Source organism: Astatotilapia calliptera, chromosome 6 (genome assembly GCF_964374335.1).
Source record: "Astatotilapia calliptera chromosome 6, fAstCal68.1, whole genome shotgun sequence".
Lineage (NCBI taxonomy): Eukaryota > Metazoa > Chordata > Actinopteri > Cichliformes > Cichlidae > Astatotilapia > Astatotilapia calliptera.
In genome coordinates, this window is record NC_137427.1 from 9910187 (window position 1) to 9929815 (window position 19629).

General features: G+C 41.4%; 2 protein-coding genes and 1 long non-coding RNA gene across 6 annotated transcripts in view; 2 read left to right on the forward strand and 1 right to left on the reverse strand.

Moving 5' to 3' along the window:
• aspscr1 (ASPSCR1 tether for SLC2A4, UBX domain containing) overlaps positions 1 to 9257 on the forward strand; it is a 21883-nt gene extending 12626 nt beyond the window's left edge. Inside the window, exons 14-17 of the mRNA XM_026170142.2 lie at positions 3891 to 3942; positions 4200 to 4269; positions 6129 to 6316; positions 9014 to 9257. Coding sequence (XP_026025927.2) covers positions 3891 to 3942; positions 4200 to 4269; positions 6129 to 6316; positions 9014 to 9024 — 321 coding nt within the window. The 3' untranslated portion in view covers positions 9025 to 9257. The remainder of the gene's footprint in view (positions 1 to 3890; positions 3943 to 4199; positions 4270 to 6128; positions 6317 to 9013) is intronic.
• LOC113023782 (UDP-glucuronosyltransferase 2A2-like) lies at positions 6357 to 19438 on the reverse strand. 4 transcript variants are annotated; one of them, XM_026170145.2, is made up of 8 exons: positions 18924 to 19438; positions 12557 to 13037; positions 12288 to 12436; positions 12072 to 12203; positions 11783 to 11870; positions 10846 to 11065; positions 10358 to 10655; positions 6357 to 7409 (listed from the first exon to the last, which is right to left on the reverse strand). In XM_026170145.2, exons 1-7 carry the CDS (start codon positions 19173 to 19175, stop codon positions 10376 to 10378), a joined length of 1602 nt encoding a protein of 533 aa, XP_026025930.2. In that variant the 5' UTR covers positions 19176 to 19438; the 3' UTR covers positions 6357 to 7409; positions 10358 to 10375. The 4 variants fall into 4 exon arrangements, with proteins under 4 accessions (XP_026025930.2, XP_026025928.2, XP_080158488.1 ...); XM_026170143.2 differs by having other exon boundaries at positions 6357 to 8282; XM_080302362.1 differs by having other exon boundaries at positions 7347 to 7480.
• LOC145429199 (uncharacterized) lies at positions 9905 to 10516 on the forward strand. Its single transcript, XR_013909422.1, has 3 exons — positions 9905 to 10036; positions 10128 to 10192; positions 10380 to 10516. It is a non-coding gene; the product is annotated as an uncharacterized LOC145429199 (long non-coding RNA).
• Positions 19439 to 19629: the final 191 nt, after the last annotated feature.

Sequence of the window (19629 nt, forward strand, 5' to 3'; positions counted from 1 at the left end):
TTGATAGAGCTTCTAAGTAATAATACTCAGTAATAAAACGGCTGAATTAAACCGAACAAACTTCATCACTGTGAAACTGCAGAAAACAACTACAAAACCTTTTTTTTTTTTTTTTCCTTTCCCTCAACATGGACATAAAATATATCAGCTGGTCTTCCTCTGCTCTTCAAAGCCTCGCTACATTCCCGTTCTCCCTTCTTCCCTCACTTCTGCTCGCACTTGTTCCCCCCTCTCCACTGTCCTTGACCCCAGCTGGGCTTGATTTTTCCCAGACTGGCACATGGGGTTAATACAGGCCTTGCTTTGATCTCGACACACACACACACAAACACACCAGCGCTCACACACATGCAGAGCAACGGGCAGCTTTGATGCTTTGTAGCCTTTGAGTTTATTCAAAATGTGAAGAGATACATATGTTTGATCACCTCGACACTCCCGCGCACTGCTGGTTCTTGTATTTTTAGACACTTTATTTTGGCAAACATTTTTGTCATCGGCGCCTTTCGTTCTTTCACTTGACACTTTGATTCAACCTGAAGCGCACAGAAGAAGTGGAGGAAGAGGCGGATGTTTGAAGTGATTTTTGAAGTGATATCGTGTTGTGATGATGAGCAAGATTCAGCTCCTCTAAGGGACTGCTATAAAAGATAACAATCCTCAAAAGTGCACTTTGAAATATGGCTGCGTTGGTGTGTTCATACCCCTTTGGTGTCACGATCGCTCTGAATCACGTCTGATGTTCTGATGTCATTCTTTGTTTTTCATCTTTTCATCCCCTTCTGAACTCTCCCCGTCTGTTTTTTTCAGTACTCGTCCCTCTCCTGTACCCCAACTCTGGCTTTCTTTTCCTTTTTTTTCTTCTTCTTTTCTTTCCTCCTCCAACTCCAGCACCCACATGGTCCCTCTCTCCGGCCCTCTCCTGTGCCTCACCCCTCCTCTCTCAACCCCATGTCTCTATCCATTAGGGACTTAAAAGCGTTAAAGTGCACAAAAACAAAATCTTTAATCCTCCTTGGTGTCATTTCTCCCATATGCACACTCTGTCTGGCTCCGCTTCCCTGTCTATACATCAATCTTCGACACACACATTTAAAGAATCTTTAATCTTTTTTTGTCATGTCACATAGACGTTGGCACACACACACACACACACACTTTAATCACTTTGTGTCATGTCAGGAAAGGAATGTTTCCCAACCCAGAAGTCCTTTGATACCAGTCATCCCCTCCCTCATCCGTCTCCCCCTCTGTCTTCCATCAGGATCCGTTCTGCCTCTTTTTCCTTTTCTCTCTCCATTCCTCTCTTCTTCTTTTTTTTTAATTTAAACACACTCACCCTCTCCCTCCCACATACACTGGTCTCTTCTCGTTGGCCTCGTCTTTTTCCCGAATGGAAATGTTGCTGCTGCTGCCAGACGGAGCAGGATTGCAGGAATGCCTGTTGTTTCACTGTAACACATTGTTTCCTGCTCACAGGGCTGTAATAATAGCAATTAGGCCAGTGTGTCCCAATTTAGCAACCAGAGAAAGGACAGTGTGTGTGTAAGACGGCCTGTGGTGTTGGGTGAACCCGCCAGACCCCAGCTACAGCCTTTATTTTACGCTGCTGATTATCTAAGAGTCTGGAGGGAAAGTTATATGCAAAATGTTTTATGGCATCATTGCTGCGTGTAGGAAACCGTTACCTGTTGGGAGGAACTGAACAGAGCCCAGTCTCTACATGATTTAAGTCATTTTGGATCCAGGACAAAGTACAGTCCTCACAAGGATAAAAGCAGGTTGTCGAGAGTGACAAGAAGTGCAGTTACTTATATTCACAAGCTGTAGCAAACATATATTCAGCAGACACATCTTAAATACAGCAGTTAACTTTGCTTTTTAACACGAATATCTAATCGATCAATCAAATAGCAGCATCTCAGCACATTCAAGCAGGTAGACGTGGTCAAAACGACGACCCGCTGAAGTTCAGGCCGAGGATCAGAATGAGGAAGAAAGTGTCTTTGAATGTGGTACGGTTGGAAGACAACACCAGGTGTCACTTCTGTCGGCTAAGATCAGGAAACTGATCAGCAAGTCACACATGCTCAACAAAATTGAGCAATAGAAGATATAGAGGATATTTTCTTGCTGCACTTTGGGAGCCTTCACACCAGCTGTTTGGATGGAAAAGTCTGGATGGGTTTATAACGGGGGTAATCAGCATTTCCACCTCCTTTTTTAAATTTTGCTTCTGATCAATATACATTGTTGATGCGAGTTTTGAGATCATTTAAAGGATGATTATTAGAGATTTTAGTAGTATTGGTAAGAACTGTTGAAAGTCGGGATTCAGAAAGTGGATTTTAAAACGCTGCGGTGCTTAGACTGTGTAATTTATGTGAAAAGATGCTCTAAGTGTTGTATTTTAGTGTTCTTGGTTGTCACATATAAATCTAAAAAGATTTTTAGGAATGGTTTTGGTTGCTGATGGTCTCTGTCACCTGCTTATGAGTCAGAAAATGTTTATGAAGTTTCATCTGTGAGACTGAAGGAAGCTATTGAACCTCTCTTTTTCAGGGCATTTGTTTACGTGGTAATAAAGCTCTTTAGGAGGCACATGTCACTTTCTCACAGCTCTGCACGTATGTGTCTGTGATAAACGGATCAGTTCTTTCAGGATTCCTGGAGCGGAGCGTCTGCTGCTCATCAGTGTGTCGTAAGAGGATCTGTTAACTAGATGAAGGAAGAGGGAAAGCAGCAGAAACATCTTTAGGACTTTAGTGTTTTTAATTTTGTTTTAATGTCTTACATACACACTTACCAATAAAAGGCCTTTTGAAGTCGTGAATCATCTTAAATTCAGCTCGGATGGGTCGTAAACGTTTTAATTAAAAGAATTTCCAGAACCCACCACCACTATTTCTACACACTGAGGTTTCGTAAGAGTAGGTAACATTAGCTAGCTTTAACTCATGCCTAAAAAACAATACAAATACAAAGAGGCACAAATTCTCAAGCCAGGCGTGGGTCAGTTTAGATCGTTTGGCCTCGAGGTTTACGACACACTGATGAAAAACCCTGATGATGATTATATTGAAGAAGGCCTTGTTGGCCAGCCTGCTCGATGGCCTCAGGAAGATGTGAGTGTAACAACGAATGGCTTAATGATAAAGATTAATCTTGGTTTTAAAAGCTGGTGCCTAGAAATCCTCACGACGCAGCAGCACTAGTGTGCTGAGGTCTCTTTTTTTTTTCACCTCCTACACCTCATCTTTTTAGATTTTTACTTAATACCCTGATTATTGCATTACATTTAGAATTATTTTTGACTGAGCTCTTTAAGTTTTTTCCTGCTTTCAGCTGCTATCCTCATTTTTTTTTTTTTTAGACTAATCTAGTCTTAAATTCAGCTCAGACTTATTTACACCTGCAGACATTGCGGCGATGATGACCACTCGCTGAAGCTCCTGTGCAGCAGATGTTGTCTTTCCTTTCTCTTAGTCTGACAGACGTGTGCCCTGCCTGCCTGTCTGTCTGCATTTCCACCTCATAATTGTACGGTTGATAATTTCTGGCTGCAACTGGCCCATTATACCCATTAAGACTATCACTGGAGAGGAATGTGGTGCTTCAGGGGTGAAAGTGTTTTCACTAACCATTTGATTGGTGCTCAATTTGTGGTCTGCTTCAAAGAACCAACGGTTGCTGGTTCAGGTCCCCCGAGCGATGAATCATCCCCAAAAATGAACCTGACTTTGACTTGGATGTGGCGGCAGCTCTCGGTTTGCGTGTAGCGGGAGGTGGTTTTGTTTGGATTCTTTCGTGTTTTGCAGAAATTGTAATGTGTGCCAGACATTTTTAGAAGCTTCCGTTCACTCCTGCTCTGCTCCTCTGTGTGTCTGCAGGCCGACCTGTTTCCTGGTGCGCTCGTGTACTTCGGCTCTGATGTCAAGACAGGTTTTTGTCTGATTTCCTTCTTTCATATGCTGACTTGGATTAGATACTGGTGTATTATCGAGGAATGTAATGTAACAAAACAATAGCTTACAGTGTGTGTGTGTGTGTGTGTGTGTGTGTGTGTGTGTGTGTGTGTGTGTGTGTGTGTGTGTGTGTGTGTGTGTGTGTGTGTGTGTGTGTGTGTGTGTGTGTGTGTGTGTGTGTGTGTGTGTGTGTGTGTGTGTGTGTGTGTGTGTGTGTGTACGTTTCCTCCACAGATTTTTACATGAAGAGAGAACTGCTCGAATCCCCCGTCTCAGCCGTACAAGCAAACGAGTCCATTGCAAGGTATGTGCACGTGTCCGTGTGTGTTTTAAATGTGCAGTTGGTTGTGCGTGTGTGTGTGTGTATATATATGCATTTGTATCCCGCAGCAACCAACCTATTTTCCTGTCACAAAGCTGTCATCATTGGAATCCCTTTGAGGTTGTGCCTAAACAGCAGGTGCCCCCATGCGCCCTCATTTCCTACACACGCATACAGATTCTCTCTCGCTCGCTCACACACACAAACACATACACGCACACCATTTTCCAGTCTGTCTAAAGATAGAGCCAGCTCCCCAAAAGTCACCCCCACCTGTTGTCCTTCAGCTCCATTAACAAAGCCTCTGTTTCAGATCACTATCTCGTTTAGCTTCAAGCTCAGGGTTAGTCAAACTTAAATTTTTCCAGCATGTGTGATTCCTCATAACTTTAGAAGTAAAACACAGAGCTAGATTTTCATAGGTTTTAAAGATGAAAAGCCACATTTTTGCTTTTCTTGACGAGTATTTTCTTTCTGACCAACCTTGAACTTCACTGTGATGGAATACATCCTAGTTTCAAAAGCAAAACTCCACCTATTTAAGCAGGATGCACTGGGTTTATTGGTGTAGGTGTTATCCAAGGGTCTTGGTATGCATCCTACTCAGACATGGTGGTGTGCAGTCCTCCAGAAAACCAGCAGTGATGGTTTATAGCCCAGTAAAACATATCAGAGTTCATGAGGTAGAGGGAGAAACGCAAACACTGAAGTGTGACAACGGACCGTGGCTGCAAATCTCACTTCATCTCATTATATGTTGTAACTAATGTCTTCTCCATGGTTGATTGGAGGACCAACAGCAGTACAGGCAACAGACTAGTTGTTCCACATGTTTTGGATGCTGCCCCCTGGTGACAGAAAACACCTACAACTTGTAGGTGATGGTCGATGAAGTTATGCATAGGCCCGACACACAGCTAGGCCAGATTCCAAAGAGATGTAATTATTGGTGATCTGAAAGTTTGATCTGTTTTTTGTGCTTTAGAACAGTTTGGTTTGGGTTTCAGCTTTCAAACATGCATATGATAGAGGTGGTTAGATCATATGAAAGGTATGCTGTCACTTTTTAATTTTGAAAGTGCTTGTTTGAGCATTTTTTTTTTCAAACTCTACTCTTTAAGAATTAAGTTCTTAAATATCGTCCACTTCAGTAAATGTTATTCTGTTTAAACAGGGTGACATAAACAGTCAGCAAGCCAGATGTAATCCAGTATCGATATTCAGCTGATATATTGGTCTGTTCATACTTTGGTTATACATGATATACTCTCTGATCCAGCTGTGACAGGTTCAGGTGACAGAGGAAATTACAAAATGCATTTTCTGTAGACAGTAACCGGAAAAATCACCATATGGGATAAATGGTTGGTCAAAACAAATCACTGTATCTGTAAGATTCCCCTTTTCCTACATTCACTCTGTTTCAAGTTTTCAAATTTAGTCGTATCTTTACATGATTGTAGTTTTCATCTATGAAATTAAGGGACAACATTGGTGTTCACATGTTCTTTATGATAGTTTAGACTTATTACACTGATCAACCAACTTTGATGTCCTGAAACAGTTTTTTAAAATCAATTTTCATTGATATGAACTCAAGTGCCCGGATCACAGAGGCCCTCAGGATCAGTGGATGATGTCTCCATAGTTTGGCGAACATTCAGTTTGCGACTATTTTCCTTTGGCATAAGATGGCATGTTGCCTTTACTCACTTTACCAAAATTTATGTGGGAGCAACTAATTATGACTCAGACAAATGTGACAACTTTGTTCAGTGCAGCATCCTCTCATACTCGTGTCATTCATTTTGTTCTCTTTTTTCTTTCCCTTCCTACTTCAGCTGCATGCTCCAGTCCTCAACTCCCTCCTCGAGCTCTGGTGGCTTCAGGGAGCCGCTGCCTCCCCCAGAGCCTACAGTGGAAGCCAGCGGATCCACACAAAACGAGGAAGACCCATTGACACAAACCCAGGCCGCCAAACCTGCCAGATCTGACCCGGGCAAGGTGCCTAAATGGCTCAAACTTCCAGGTCAGGACAGAAAATAGAGCACACATACAAAGAGAAAGGATCTGTGTTTAAGTAACACTGTTTTTTGGGGGGTTTTTTTAATAAAGAAAAGACAATTACAGGTTACAAGGTACAATAACTGTTTCACGCATCTTCAACAGCACATGGAATCAACCCTTGATATCATGAGTGAGGTTCAGCCAAAAAGTTATCAGAAGAAGAAAAAAAACATGGTTGATTTATTATTTCACCCCTTTAAGATCCTCTCCTCGTTCATCTATGGCCCGCTGTGCTGGACTGCTGTCATTTCACACGGACTTCAAATACATAAACATTCACATTAAAAACTTATGAGGAAAAGATTGAAAATTGATCTGAAATTAGTGAAAGAAACTCTGACATTCACAATCACGCCTCTCTCAAATCCCAGTAAGCATCAAACAAATACCAGTTTGAGTCCACTGCCTTCTTTTAGTCCTCGCTGTCGGTTTGAATAATTAAACTTCCAGTCCTGCACAAAGAAAACCTGTAGGCACAGCAGAACTGCACCAAACACGTTAGCTGCAAAAGCTCCTCTAACACATTTAACTCAGAAAGAAGCATTGCCCCCCACCACCCCTTTTTTTATTTAATGTTGAGAAAGAACAGAAGGCTTTGAGGCACACGATTCATGTCATGGTAAACACACACACACACACACACACACACACACACACACACAAACCACAAAACCACAGCTAATAGGACATGGCTTTTTGAAAGCTGAATTTGTGATGACTCAGAGGATCAGGATGCATGTAAGGATGATCCAATTAGTTCAGGATGGTCACCCCCTCCAGCCCATGAGACCACTACAGACACTCATCGTGCCCAGGGAGAGAGCCTGCTGCCGGGCCACATCACACAGCACGAGCCCCTGTGGTCTGTCCAGTCCCAGCGCCTCTCTGTTGTTCTACTGTGGTTGTCTCTGGTGGTCACCGTATTGATGTTTTTGTTTGGTACATGGCTCTCTTCTTCTCTGTCTTCATCTTGTTTGTGTTTCTGTTCATTTTATTTCTGGCTGATCTCCGTGTGTGTCCTTCCGCATCTCTGAAGAAAGTCGTGGCTGTTTTGTCTTTCATGAGGAAAGTTAAAAGAAAAAGTGGGGAGGCTGAATCAGGAATTATAGATTCCATGTGTGGACCACTACAGAGGACACACACACACACACAGAGCATATGAGGCTTGTTGGCATGTCTTCGTTAGTGTGTTCAGTAATGGGCAGAGTGTTTTGATGCTTTCCCGAGGATTCGGTATTAGAGCCAGCACACTTGTAGTGTTCAGCCTTCTGGCGTCTTTCTGGCCCTCGATTAAAGCCCGGCATCTTTTAAACTAAACTTCTTCTCCTTCCTGTTTCATGATGATCTGCCTTGTGTCGTGCTGACTGGATTTATTGCAGGTTTCATGCTGTGAAGGGTGTTTTGAAAAACAGCGCTGGGGTGGATGATACCAGGTTTGTTTTTAACTGGTTTTCATTGCATCCAGGCTCGGTGTTTGTGTATTGATCTGGACAACAAAGCGTGTTTAACATATTCAGGATATGTTTTCCTTATCTGCCTTAATTCACTCTGTCATTAATCAGCACTTGAAGGCAGTCATCAACTTTCTGCGTGTGCATTTTAAAGGACAAGTTACAAACAGTTTACTCCTAAATATCTGTCTTATTGATGCTTGTTGGGTAAAGAAAAAGCTTTTGATGGTCTCTGTGTAACTTCAGATTCAAAATGAGACCGTGGTGAGGTATGTTGTAGGAGTGACAGATGAGTTCAAGGTGGGTGTGGGATCACATCGGGGATCTGTTCAGAGCCCCTTCTGTGTTTGCAGTGATAATGGACAGGCTGAGATCAGGTGGGGGTCTCTGTTGAATATTGTTTTTGCGGATGACGTCTTGATCTGTAGTCAGAGGAAGCAGCAGGTGGAAGAGAGCCTATAAAGGTGGAGGTATGCACTGGAGAAGAGAGGAACGAAAGTTAGTCCAAGCAAGGCAGAACACGTGTGAAAATGAGAAGGAGGCAGGAGTAACAGTGTAGAGGTAGTGAACCTAACGGGTTCAAACACCTGGGTTCAGCCATTCAAAGCAACGGCCAATGTACAAAAGAAGTGAAGGGGAGAGTGCAGGCAGGATGGAGTGAATGGCAACGTTTAAAAATGACAGTGAGAGCAGCAGTGATGTAAGGTTGTGAGACAGTACCACTGATAAAAAGACAGGAGGCAGAGCCGAAAATGCTGAGCTTTGCATTGGGATTGATCAGAAAAGACAGGATTAGAAATGAGTAGACATTTCTCAGCTCAGGGACAGCTCCAACTGAGGGTGAGGACGAAGTCAAGGATGGCCTCGGGCCCTGTGCTGCATTTTTTTTTTTTTTCTCCCCCTCTCGCCCCATTTTCCTGTCTCTCTTTACTATTTCACTATCCTATAAAGGCAAAAATGCCCCCCGAAAAATCTTAAAGATGTAGACACACAGTCTCAAGAAATATATATATTGAGCTGTAAATCAGCTGTTACTGCTGGCTCAAAAGATTTGCATGCATAGAAACACCACTTACTAACAAAAGATAAAATTACATGGTAAAAGAAAGGGACAAGGAGGAGGGGTAGCTAAATGGGAGCTAAGAGAAATACTGTGTATATTTTTTGTTGGCAGTGCGTTTAATTCCTGCTTTCTGTTTCTTCTACAGGTAAGAAGTAAAGCTTCTGCTGTGCTGAGGACCCACCATGACAGACTGATGCAACTTAAATGTTCGCTATGCTTCACTAGAGGCTCAGCTTTGTGACCTGCAGTGGATTTAATCCATCAGAGCTGAAGCCGGGGTTTTAAAATGGTTAAAATAAAGATTGAAATGATTGAATGCGTTAATTGTCAAGAAGATCGGTGTGTTTGATTCCTGCTGAGAGAAAAGTGAATAAAGATTGATGAACAAATGTGTCTGTTGTATTGAATTTGAATTATGCTAGCACTTAATCACATGGTGCCACATCTAGGTAAGTTTGATCAGGATCTGCAGTTAACATTTTCACCATCACCAGGGTAAAGGCTGAATATAATAATGATATTTCTCTTGTTTATTTATTCGTTGCTGTCTACTATTCATATTTTATTCCAGTAAAGTTGGTGTGGAGCACCCACAATTTTCTTGTACATGTACAGTGACAAGGGTTGTTCTATTCTACAGTTTAGAAATGCCACAAAGTATTGGATTTTGGCATTCAGAGAAGCAGAATAAGGAGACAACATAGGTTTGTGTTGTCAGTGCACCATCTATCAAAGTTGCTACCCCCAAACACAACATGAAAAACAGCTTTGATGATTCTCCATCTGCTTGCATTACACTGCAGCCCTCCTCACAGCAGGCTTAGCAGATAACAGGTGCTGTTTTAAAGGTGAAACGTCCCTGGAGGCTTAAAGACCTTTAGCAGGAAAAGCACAGGTGAGACAAATTTCATTAACGACCGCCCATTTTATGTAAGCGTCCCCAGTGAGCTGCACACTCCACAACCTGGATCACTTTAGTGGTTTAGCAGTCATTCTTAACTGTGTTTCTCCTGCTGAGGTAAACTGTTGAATGTGTCTAGGGAGGGAAAATTTGGGTCAGTTTCTGCAGTCAGAAAATCGATGGACTATTGAAACTTTCTCAGCACATGCCGTCAAGGGAAAGGAAGGACAACTATTTCACCTTGCAGAAGTTTAAACTGGTTTTCAAGTATAATAAATGTTTTCTTCTTTTTGGATGTTTGCAACATTTCTTAAAAGTTTGCAAACTCCTATCCAGCCATCTTCTCCCACTTTTTAAGGGGTTAAAGAGGGGCTGGAGCCTGCAGCTCTCATAGGGTAAGAGGCACAGTAGACCCTGGGAAAGGTAAGGAAACTTGCAGTAACCTTCCGTGCTCTGGTTGTAAATCCAGCATGAAGGACAGAGGACAGTGAGGAATGAGACCTCTTGGTCTTCTGCTTTCTGACTGGTTTACCCCCACTGCCATTTCTTCTGCCCCAAGCAACCTATCACCTTTTGCAACGTATTTACCTTCAAAAATATCTTTCTTCAGTCCTCCTTCTCTCTTCCTCCTCGTCGTCTGCACTGCTGCAGGAAGCAGCGTATGACCACCCAACACAAAGCAGCGGCAGTCATCAAAGTGATGAGCAGGACAGCGCCTGTGTCCAAGCTGTGGTACTGGAACCAGTTCAGATTATGTGAAGCCAACCGCAAATGCCTAGCTCCACCATGTCGCATAACAAACTCCAACCAGAAGACGGCAGTATTCAGTGGCGTCACCGGCTGGTCGCGGTGCACCGCCGACAGACGCTGCATGCTGGTCTTGTAGCTGTGCATCATGGGAAACGTACAGGAAGTCACATGGCTGTTTCATTGTTAAACAAAAGTGCACTTTTAATGTGATGGAGCAGGGTCAAACACAGGAAATCAAAATTTAGTAACAGGTCCAAGTGCATGGAGATCGGTCTTTGCACAGAAATGTACATAAAATACCTTTTTCACAGTATAATCACCCTTACCTTGGCTGGTTGACGATGGCATGCAGTGCTTCTGCCAGCTCCTCGGCTGTCACTTTGTTGAAGTCGAGGACGATGGCAGTGCCGAGGTGGCTCATACGGTTAAGATTATAAGACTGATCGCCAAACACCGGCAAGCCGACCAGAGGCACGCCGTGAAACACAGCTTCGTACAGACCGTTAGTGCCGCCATGAGTCACGAATGCTCGTGTCTTCGGGTGACCTGAGGGGGGGAAATAAACAAAACTGTAACTGTGAAAGAACCTAACAAATATTTTTGAAAATGTTGGAAAAAATAGGCCGTGTTAGGCTTTTCTTTTGAAATCACACTGAGCTAAATCAAGGTGAAAAGGTTCGCTTTGACTGAAGAAGTGCTTTGAAACTGAAATTCAAGTTTTGCTATTTAAATTTTTTTTTTTTTTAAAAATGTGTTTCAGAAAACAAATGAATTATTTTGTTGTGGGCGTGTATCAAGAGGAAGAGGCGGGGCACAGACTGATGTTTGACAATTTATAAATTAGCAGTTTGGTTGAAGATGGCCACCACTTCCCAGGCTGACAGCAGCCAACAGGTAAACACTATTTCTGATTATTCTATGATGGAATATATTAACAGGTGAATGTTTGTACCATGTTAATATACATATGTTTAAAAATGTATTATGGCGTCTTTAATTTGCAACAAATGTGACACAGGAGCTGTCTATCATTAGTCTACGCCCTGTCCCTCCCCCTGGTTACACGCCCACAACACAAAAGCAAGGTCACAAGTCTGAAACTTAAAAAATTTTGATTAGAATTATTTTAATTCATTTCTCTTTTTAAAAACATTTTTTATTCATTTTAAACACCACAATAAAATCAGTTTCTAATCACCTTTTCAATTTAAAAAACAAAAACCCCCTTCCATACAATCCTATAATAACATAAATGAGTCACACCGAGCAGATCGTTCTGAGGGATCCAATCAGAAATCTTTATGTTTGGCGCAAGTGCAGGTGGAGCTTCACCACGGTGACGCCAAATCACCTGAAAGGAATGATATACTCATTGGTTCAAAGAACCAACAAACAGGTAAAGTTCTTGCACTCAAAGCACTTTACTGAGCTTTCCTCATTCATCCATTCGTACTAGCACTTTTTCAATGCTTAAATGCTTTAAATACATTCATTCTGCAATGGATGCAGTGATATGATAACCCATATTCTGTTTGCCTGTGAGTGCCCTGACCTTCTGAGGGATTCGTCCTAAGGCGGTGGCGATGACGTTGGTGCGCTCCATCGTCAGATTGGGTACCATGGAGCCAAAAGAAACAACAACTACACCAGGATCACCTGAACTCTGCACAAAAGCCTCCAGGTCCTGTAAGGTGTGACATCATCATTACATCATCATTTAACTGTGTCATTTCAGAATACAAGTACTGTCAATGATCAGAGTCCACACCTCTGGCAGCTGATTGGCGGGTCTGCAGTTCAGACCACCCACGTGTTTGAAGTTGGGTGGGGTTGGCCGTGGCGTATCGATGTCCCAGAACGTCCTGATGAGCCACACGTCAGCCTTCCCCAGAGTCTCACACACACTGGTGGGAGTTCCTGTTTATACAGCAAATAAGGAGTATGACTTCAAAATAAAAGCTTGAATTAGTTTACTTTTATTCCTTATGCCTCATGAATTCAGACAGACGATGACATCAGTATGATTTCACCTCTGACCTTTAATCTCACTGTAGTATTTATCCATCGTCAGCTTCCAGCCCAGTTCGGTTAGCACTGATGACGCCACATATGTCACCAAGTTGATTAGTCTCTCCGTGAACGTCATGTGGTCGTTGTACAGCACAGGAGCTACCGGGACATAAGACGGCAGAAACACAGCGTGGCCACAGTGACGCTCAAAAACACTGCCTAAGCTCAAGCGTAGCGAGATGACGAGCGGCACGCCGAGCACATCAGCCACCAGGTCGCCACACATTACCAAGGAGTCAAGTAGGACGACGTCGAAAGCGGCATCCCGCAGAGTTGCCATCAACTGATCGTTCTTTAGAATCCCGTCACACTGCTGCCTCCCGAAGTCCAAGCTCCGCCCCATGAAGTCGATCAGCTTCATGGCCACTTGCAGCATTGAGGGGTCGTGCATGGAGAAGTGGATGAATTCCTCAATGGGGCTCAAATATTCCTCCTTGCTGTATGGCACCTGCAGGGAAAAAAACAAAACAAAACCCCCTGATCAAGTTATTGATTCTTGTTAAATATCAACACTTCACAGTTCTTTTGATTCCTCATAGGGATCTGATGGAAGACAACACACTGCTCAGCAGTATCAGTTATCGCCTAGTAAGGGTGTGTTGTGAGTTCAAAGACAAGCACAAACAAATAATGAAAACAGAAAAAAATAAATAAGACTGAGGTCCTATATCAGGAGGCTTCCATGGTAGTGAACATTCACTGAAATAATGTTAAATCAATATCAGATTATCAACATTATTTTAATTTATTCAATGCTGAAATCTGACATTTTTCATCACATTTTTACATTTAACATTGAACCAACAAGGAAATCAGGATTAAAACAGGACTTTGCAGGTATTTCAATCAGTATCAAAGCACTGCAAATTATTTAAACCTGTGGGAAAAAATATTATGCATCATGTAAAAAAAGGATAAACATTATCTGTAAACCATTCTGTTACAATTTAACAGTTTTTAAATATTTTTAAGCATAAGGGTTTATCTAATATAAAAATTACAATGAAGATCTTTGCATCACTTAAGAAAAAAGTTTATTTTATAAAAACATTATTTTCTTTAAAATATTACTTTAAATTCCCTGTTTTTTGTTTACACCAGGATGGAGGTGGATATCTGGCGTCCTGCACCACCCAGCCAATCTGGAGCACTGCCTGGGCAAAGGAAAATTCAGAAACTCAATTTACCCCCACCTGCTGAGTTAGGCCATCTAAAATAAAAAATCAAAAGCACAAGAAAGAGAGGCTCATCTGAACTCAGATGATAGCCTCTAGCCAAAACTCTTTAGCAGGGAGAAAGTCGACACACTACTAGGCATATTATCATGAAAGGCAGACAGCCTTTAGAGAAGAAAAGAGAGACTGGCCCACGTGCTGTAGTGCTGGAGTGCCACAGTTTAACAGAAGGTACAAGGAACAAATTGCGGCATTACTTTGTTAACCTGTTCACTATATTCCAGGGTGATAAGAATTAACCAAAATATTGCAATGAAATGGCTTTCACCTCCTCTTATTGGATCTTCCAATGATGATCTGCTGCTGTATGTACATACAGCAGCAGATCATCATTAAGCAGTTTAACCAAACTGTCCACTGCATCCTAACTGTGAGGCAAAACCTCAGCATCAACAGGTTCAGTGGAGCAGGACTGACAGAAGCCTTTGAACTCTTGATGGAGGTCCCTTGCTTCTCTTGTCAGCTCTGTCACCATGATTATCAGTTTTTGTAAGGCACCATCTGTTGACAAGAATAAGAAAACTGAGAAATACTGGCTTGAGACGTTTAAGTAGTTCCATCTGCTAAAATTGCATACAAGTTTCTCTTGTTCACTTATGAATAACATCCTATGTAAAATGTCAAAATACAACATTTTAGGACTTTAAAAGTTGCCTCACAAAGTTTCTAGAATCTAAAAAGAGTCAAAATAAAAGAATAATTGAGAAAACTGAAGTTAGTGATTAATCTTAATTTGTGTTTTAGTGGTAAAAATTATAATGAAATTGTGATAAAACTCATTTTCAAATACCTTTGGGATAGATACAGTGGGATGCAAAAGTCTGGGCAACCTTGTTAATAGTCATTATTTTCCTGTATAAATCGTTGGTTGTTACAATAAAAAATGTCAGTTAAATATATCATATAGGAGACACACAGTGATATGAGAAGTGAAATGAAGTTTATTGGATTTACAGGAAGTGTGCAATAATTGTTTAAACAAAATCAGGCAGGTGCATAAATTTGGGCACCACAAAAAAAAAAAAAAGAAGAAATGAAATCAATATTTAGTAGATCCGCCTTTTGCAGAAATTACAGCCTCTAAACACTTCCTCTAGGTTCCAATGAGAGTCTGGATTGTGGTTGAAGGTATTTTGGACCATTCCTCTTTACAAAACATCTCTAGTTCATTCAGGTTTGATGGCGTCCGAGCATAGACAGCTCTCTTTAACTCACACCACAGATTTTCAATAATATTCAGGTCTGGGGACTGAGAAGGCCATTCCAGGACGTTGTACTTGTTCCTCTGCATGAATGCCTTAGTGGATTTTGAGCAGTGTTTCGGATCGTTGTCTTGTTGAAAGATCCAGCCCCGGCGCAGCTTCAGCTTTGTCACAGATTCCTGGACTATGGTCTCCAGATTCTGCTGATACTGAGTGGAATCCATGTGTCCCTCAACTTTGACAAGATTCCCAGTCCCTGCACTGGCCACACAGCCCCACAGCATGATGGAACCACCACCATATTTTACTGTAGGTAGCAGGTGTTTTTCTTTGAATGCTGTGTTCTTTTTCCTCCATGCATAACGCCCCTTTGTTATGACCAAATAACTCAATTTTAGTTTCATCAGTCCACAGCACCTGATTCCAGAATGAAGCTGGCTTATCCAAATGTGCTTTAGCATACTTCAAGCTGCTCTGTTTGTGCTGTGGGCGGAGAAAAGGCTTCCTCTGCATCACTCTCGCATGCAGCATCTCCTTGTGTAAAGTGCGCCGAATGGTAGAACGATGCACAGTTACTCCATCTGCTGCAAGATGATGTTGTCGGTCTTTGGTGCTGGTCTGTGGGTTAACTCTGACTGTTCTCACCATTCGTTGCTTCTGTCTCTCCGAGATTTTTCTTGGTCTGCCACTTCGAGCCTGAACTTGAACTGAGCTTGTGGTCTTCCATTTTCTCAGTATGTTCCTAACTGTGGAAACAGACGGCTTAAATCTCGGAGCAGCTTTCTGTATCCTTCCCCTAAACCATGATGGTGAACAATCTTTGTCTTCAGGTCATTTGAGAGTTGTTTTGAGACCCCCATGTTGCTACTCTTCAGAGAAAATTAAAAGAGGGAAATTTACAATTGACCCCCTTAAATACTGTTTCTCATTACTGGATTCACCTGTGTATGTAGGTCAGGGGTCACTGAGCTTACCAAGCCAATTTGAGTTCCAATAATTAGTTCTAAAGGTTTTGGAATCAACAAAATGACAATAGTGCCCAAATTTATGCACCTGCCTGATTTTGTTTAAACAATTATTGCACACTTTCTGTAAATCCAATAAACTTCATTTCACTTCTCAGATATCACTGTGTGTGTCTCCTATATGATATATTTAACTGACATTTTTTATTGTAACAACCAATGATTTATACAGGAAAATAATGACTATTAACAAGGTTGCCCAAACTTTTGCATCCCACTGTACCTTTGAAGACCATAAGTCACCCAAAACAGCTGTTATATTAAAATATCATAACACCTATGCTGATAATAATCACCATGGCTTATGAGAATTCTGACTGGTTCATACATTTGCCATGACTCGTTGGGATCATTGTCCTCTTCATTGCAGCGTGGACTTTGGATGTTTCTCGAGGAGGATATGGGGGTCATGAAAGCTCCTCTGTAGTTATCCAGGAGCTAGGAACAATTTCTGTGTCACTAATACTGACCTGCATAATGAACCACTTCATGTTTTTTTGTTTTTTTTAAGTTATCCTGTCTATGATAACTAGGGGGAAAAGAATAAATAATGAGTTCATTAACTGGCTTTAGAGCTTGATAAAAAAAAAAAAAAGATTAATGTTTGACAAGGATGGCAATCAATGTTGTGCTGTCAGGGCATAAAGGATATTTCCTAGTAAGGTTTTGGAGCTTTGTTACACCAAGCCTGCAGTTCAACCGCCACACTCGGTAGCATCCAATTCTGGGGGTACTGGAAGTAAGACTTGTTATAACAAAACCTTCAGAAAAGTATTAGCATGTTTCAGCAGTGCCATCTACAAATTGTACTCCTTAAGACAGGGTGCACTTTTCAGTTACTACCTTTCTGTATTGTTCTGAATGGCCTATCTGAGCCACAAGTGCATCATAATGCAGGTGCAGTAATCTGTGTCCTTTTTTCAGTTGTGACATCTTTACATGAAGCTTTTCTGAAAACCTTTTCACAGTTTGTTCTAAAAACAAGTGAAGCTTGTGCAAGAAATTTAATTTTCATAAGGAAATCCTGAGAGTTATCTAAAGGCCTAAAGAGTCCACCAGCTGTATCCAAACCAAAATGATGGTATTCCCCACCATCCATGTTTTATCCCTACCATCCATCTTTGGGTAATTCTGGGTGAAACACATGCAAAATGCCCAAGACTGCAGTCAGTGCCACTAAAGAGACTGAAAATGTTGAAGCACAGTATTTTAAACTTGTTATTAGGAACTCAGTAGTTGGAGCTTCAGCACCACCATCAGTATCAGTATGATGTGAATCAACAGCTGATGTACAGCAGTCGTGAGCTCTGTCCAGTGATACAGAAGTCTCACTGACTTCTAAACTCAGCTAATAGTCCCTGCCATTTCTTTTAACTGGTGGCTTGTGTGCAACTGAGTGACAAATGTCTGAAACCCCCGACTCCACGCCAGCATTGACCTAAGGTTGCACCTCGTTGACCAATGTAATTCCATTATGAGTGCTTTTAAAAACCAGTTAAAAACTTTTCTATTCAAACAAGCCTTTTGTTGATCTACGTATTTTATATTCTTTACATTATTTACATTTAACCTCTTACATTGTGTATAATGTCTATTGATTGTACTGTTTATTTTAATCTTTGTGTACAGTGCTTTGTGACTGCCTGTCTGTGAAAAGCGCTTAATAAATAAACTTTACTTACTTACTTACTAGTAGTGTTGTGCAAGTTCAGACTTTTATAACAAAGGATATTTTAAGGACTTGTTTTAAGGACTTGTTTATCTTACTGTGCTTAACTGGAATCTGAAATAAGACAATGAAAAGATGTTAATAAAAAGAGGGAGAACATAAAATTCAAATACATACTAATTACTTACACATTATCCCCCAGACGTTTCTCGCAAATTCCAATAAAATTTCACCTTCACAATTCCACCCCTATAATACAGTTAAAATACTCTAATTATCTGAGTGTTAGGTTTGTTTTAATGAAAGAGCCCTGAGAATTAATCTAAAGAACTGCTGCTTTATTTCAGTCGTTCCACTACTAGTACTTGTGTCTAACAGCTGACCTGTCAGATGTGTAGAAGAACACAAGTTTAAAGTTACCCATTGTCCAAGTATTACTAGCTTTTGCCTCTGAGCAGTGCTGTGTGTAACCTTTTCATTATTAAAGTCAAAGAAAATAATATGATAGACACCTGTGTGCAGCATCAATAAGTTTAAACTGTTTATTTAAAATCCTAAGAAACTAGCAGAGTTGGCTCTACATTTCAAGGCTGTTGATTACAAATATCGATAACACCGTGTAAATTACGGTACAAAGTGCGTAATTGTAAAATAATAAAAACGTAGTTAGAAAATAACATTTTGAAGCAACTTTATAGCCAGCCATTCTTTTTCGCTTATCCTCATCAGGGTCACGGGTGTGAGGCTGGAGCCATAGGGCGAGGGGTGGGGGGTACACCCTAGCTAACAACTTTATAGCATCATTGCTAATATAGCTAGCTAGCTTTATGGAAGGAAAATTCTGAAAATTATGACATGAAAATGTAATATTTTCTCAGATATTGTGTTGTCTAAGAAAAGCATACTTTTCTCCTTCTGTTTAAGCTAACTTGCCCTACTATTTTGTATGGGCTAATTTTAAAAATCAGTGTTATTCTAATGTCATTACTACTACATCGCCAGGTAGCTCTGACGTCACGTAAGAACTACTGCTTGTTATCTGGGTTTCCTCGGAAAATCTGAAACCGAGTAAGATCTGAAGCCCTGGATTGTGTCTTTCAGTTCTGAAGAGTTTATTCTGTTTTTCTGATCAATCTGAGTCTCTTTACTTTTCTTTCTGTTCTCCGTCAGGCTACAAACACGCTGTATAACCGCCAGTGTTACCTTGAAAACCAGGAAGTTGAACTTGGCGGCGTCGCGGCTGTTGTTGTAGTTGACAGTAGGCGATGCATCGGGCACTAGGATGGTGACCGAGTGGTTTTTCTTTACCAGCTCTTCTATGATGGTCCGCATGTTCAACCAATGGCTGAACTCTCCCGGAAAAACCAGAGCATGGCCTCCGTGTACTGGAGCGACAGAATGAAGGAGCAGGAGGGAGAGGGGAAGAAGAAGAAGAGGATACGTGGGAACCTGCATCGTGTGTGAAACACAAAAAGATCCCCAGTGTGTGAGAAAAATCTAATGTCAGATTGCAGCTGCAGGTCCAGAGTGTAGTCTGCCTAGAGGTCAGCTACGAGTTAAGAGCTGCACTCTGACTGGACGACAACACACTGTGATCTACAACTGTAAAACAAAAAGAGGGGCATGCCAAGTCGTGTTTACTCTCACATTCCTTAAAGCAACAGTTATCTTAATCGAAGACCTAAAGGCTTCCTCTGAGCCCATGCCACCTGAAAACACAAAACACGTTTATATTCATAGTTCCACTCACATTTTCTCTGATTTCTCTGATGTTTATCAGTCAGTACTCAGTTCGGATAAAAATATTTACAGTAGGTGACTCTAACCAAAGCCTCAGAATTGCATTTCATATCTGACAGTCTGTGAAAATATAAATAACACCACTCAGAGTAACAGTGTTTGCTGAAAA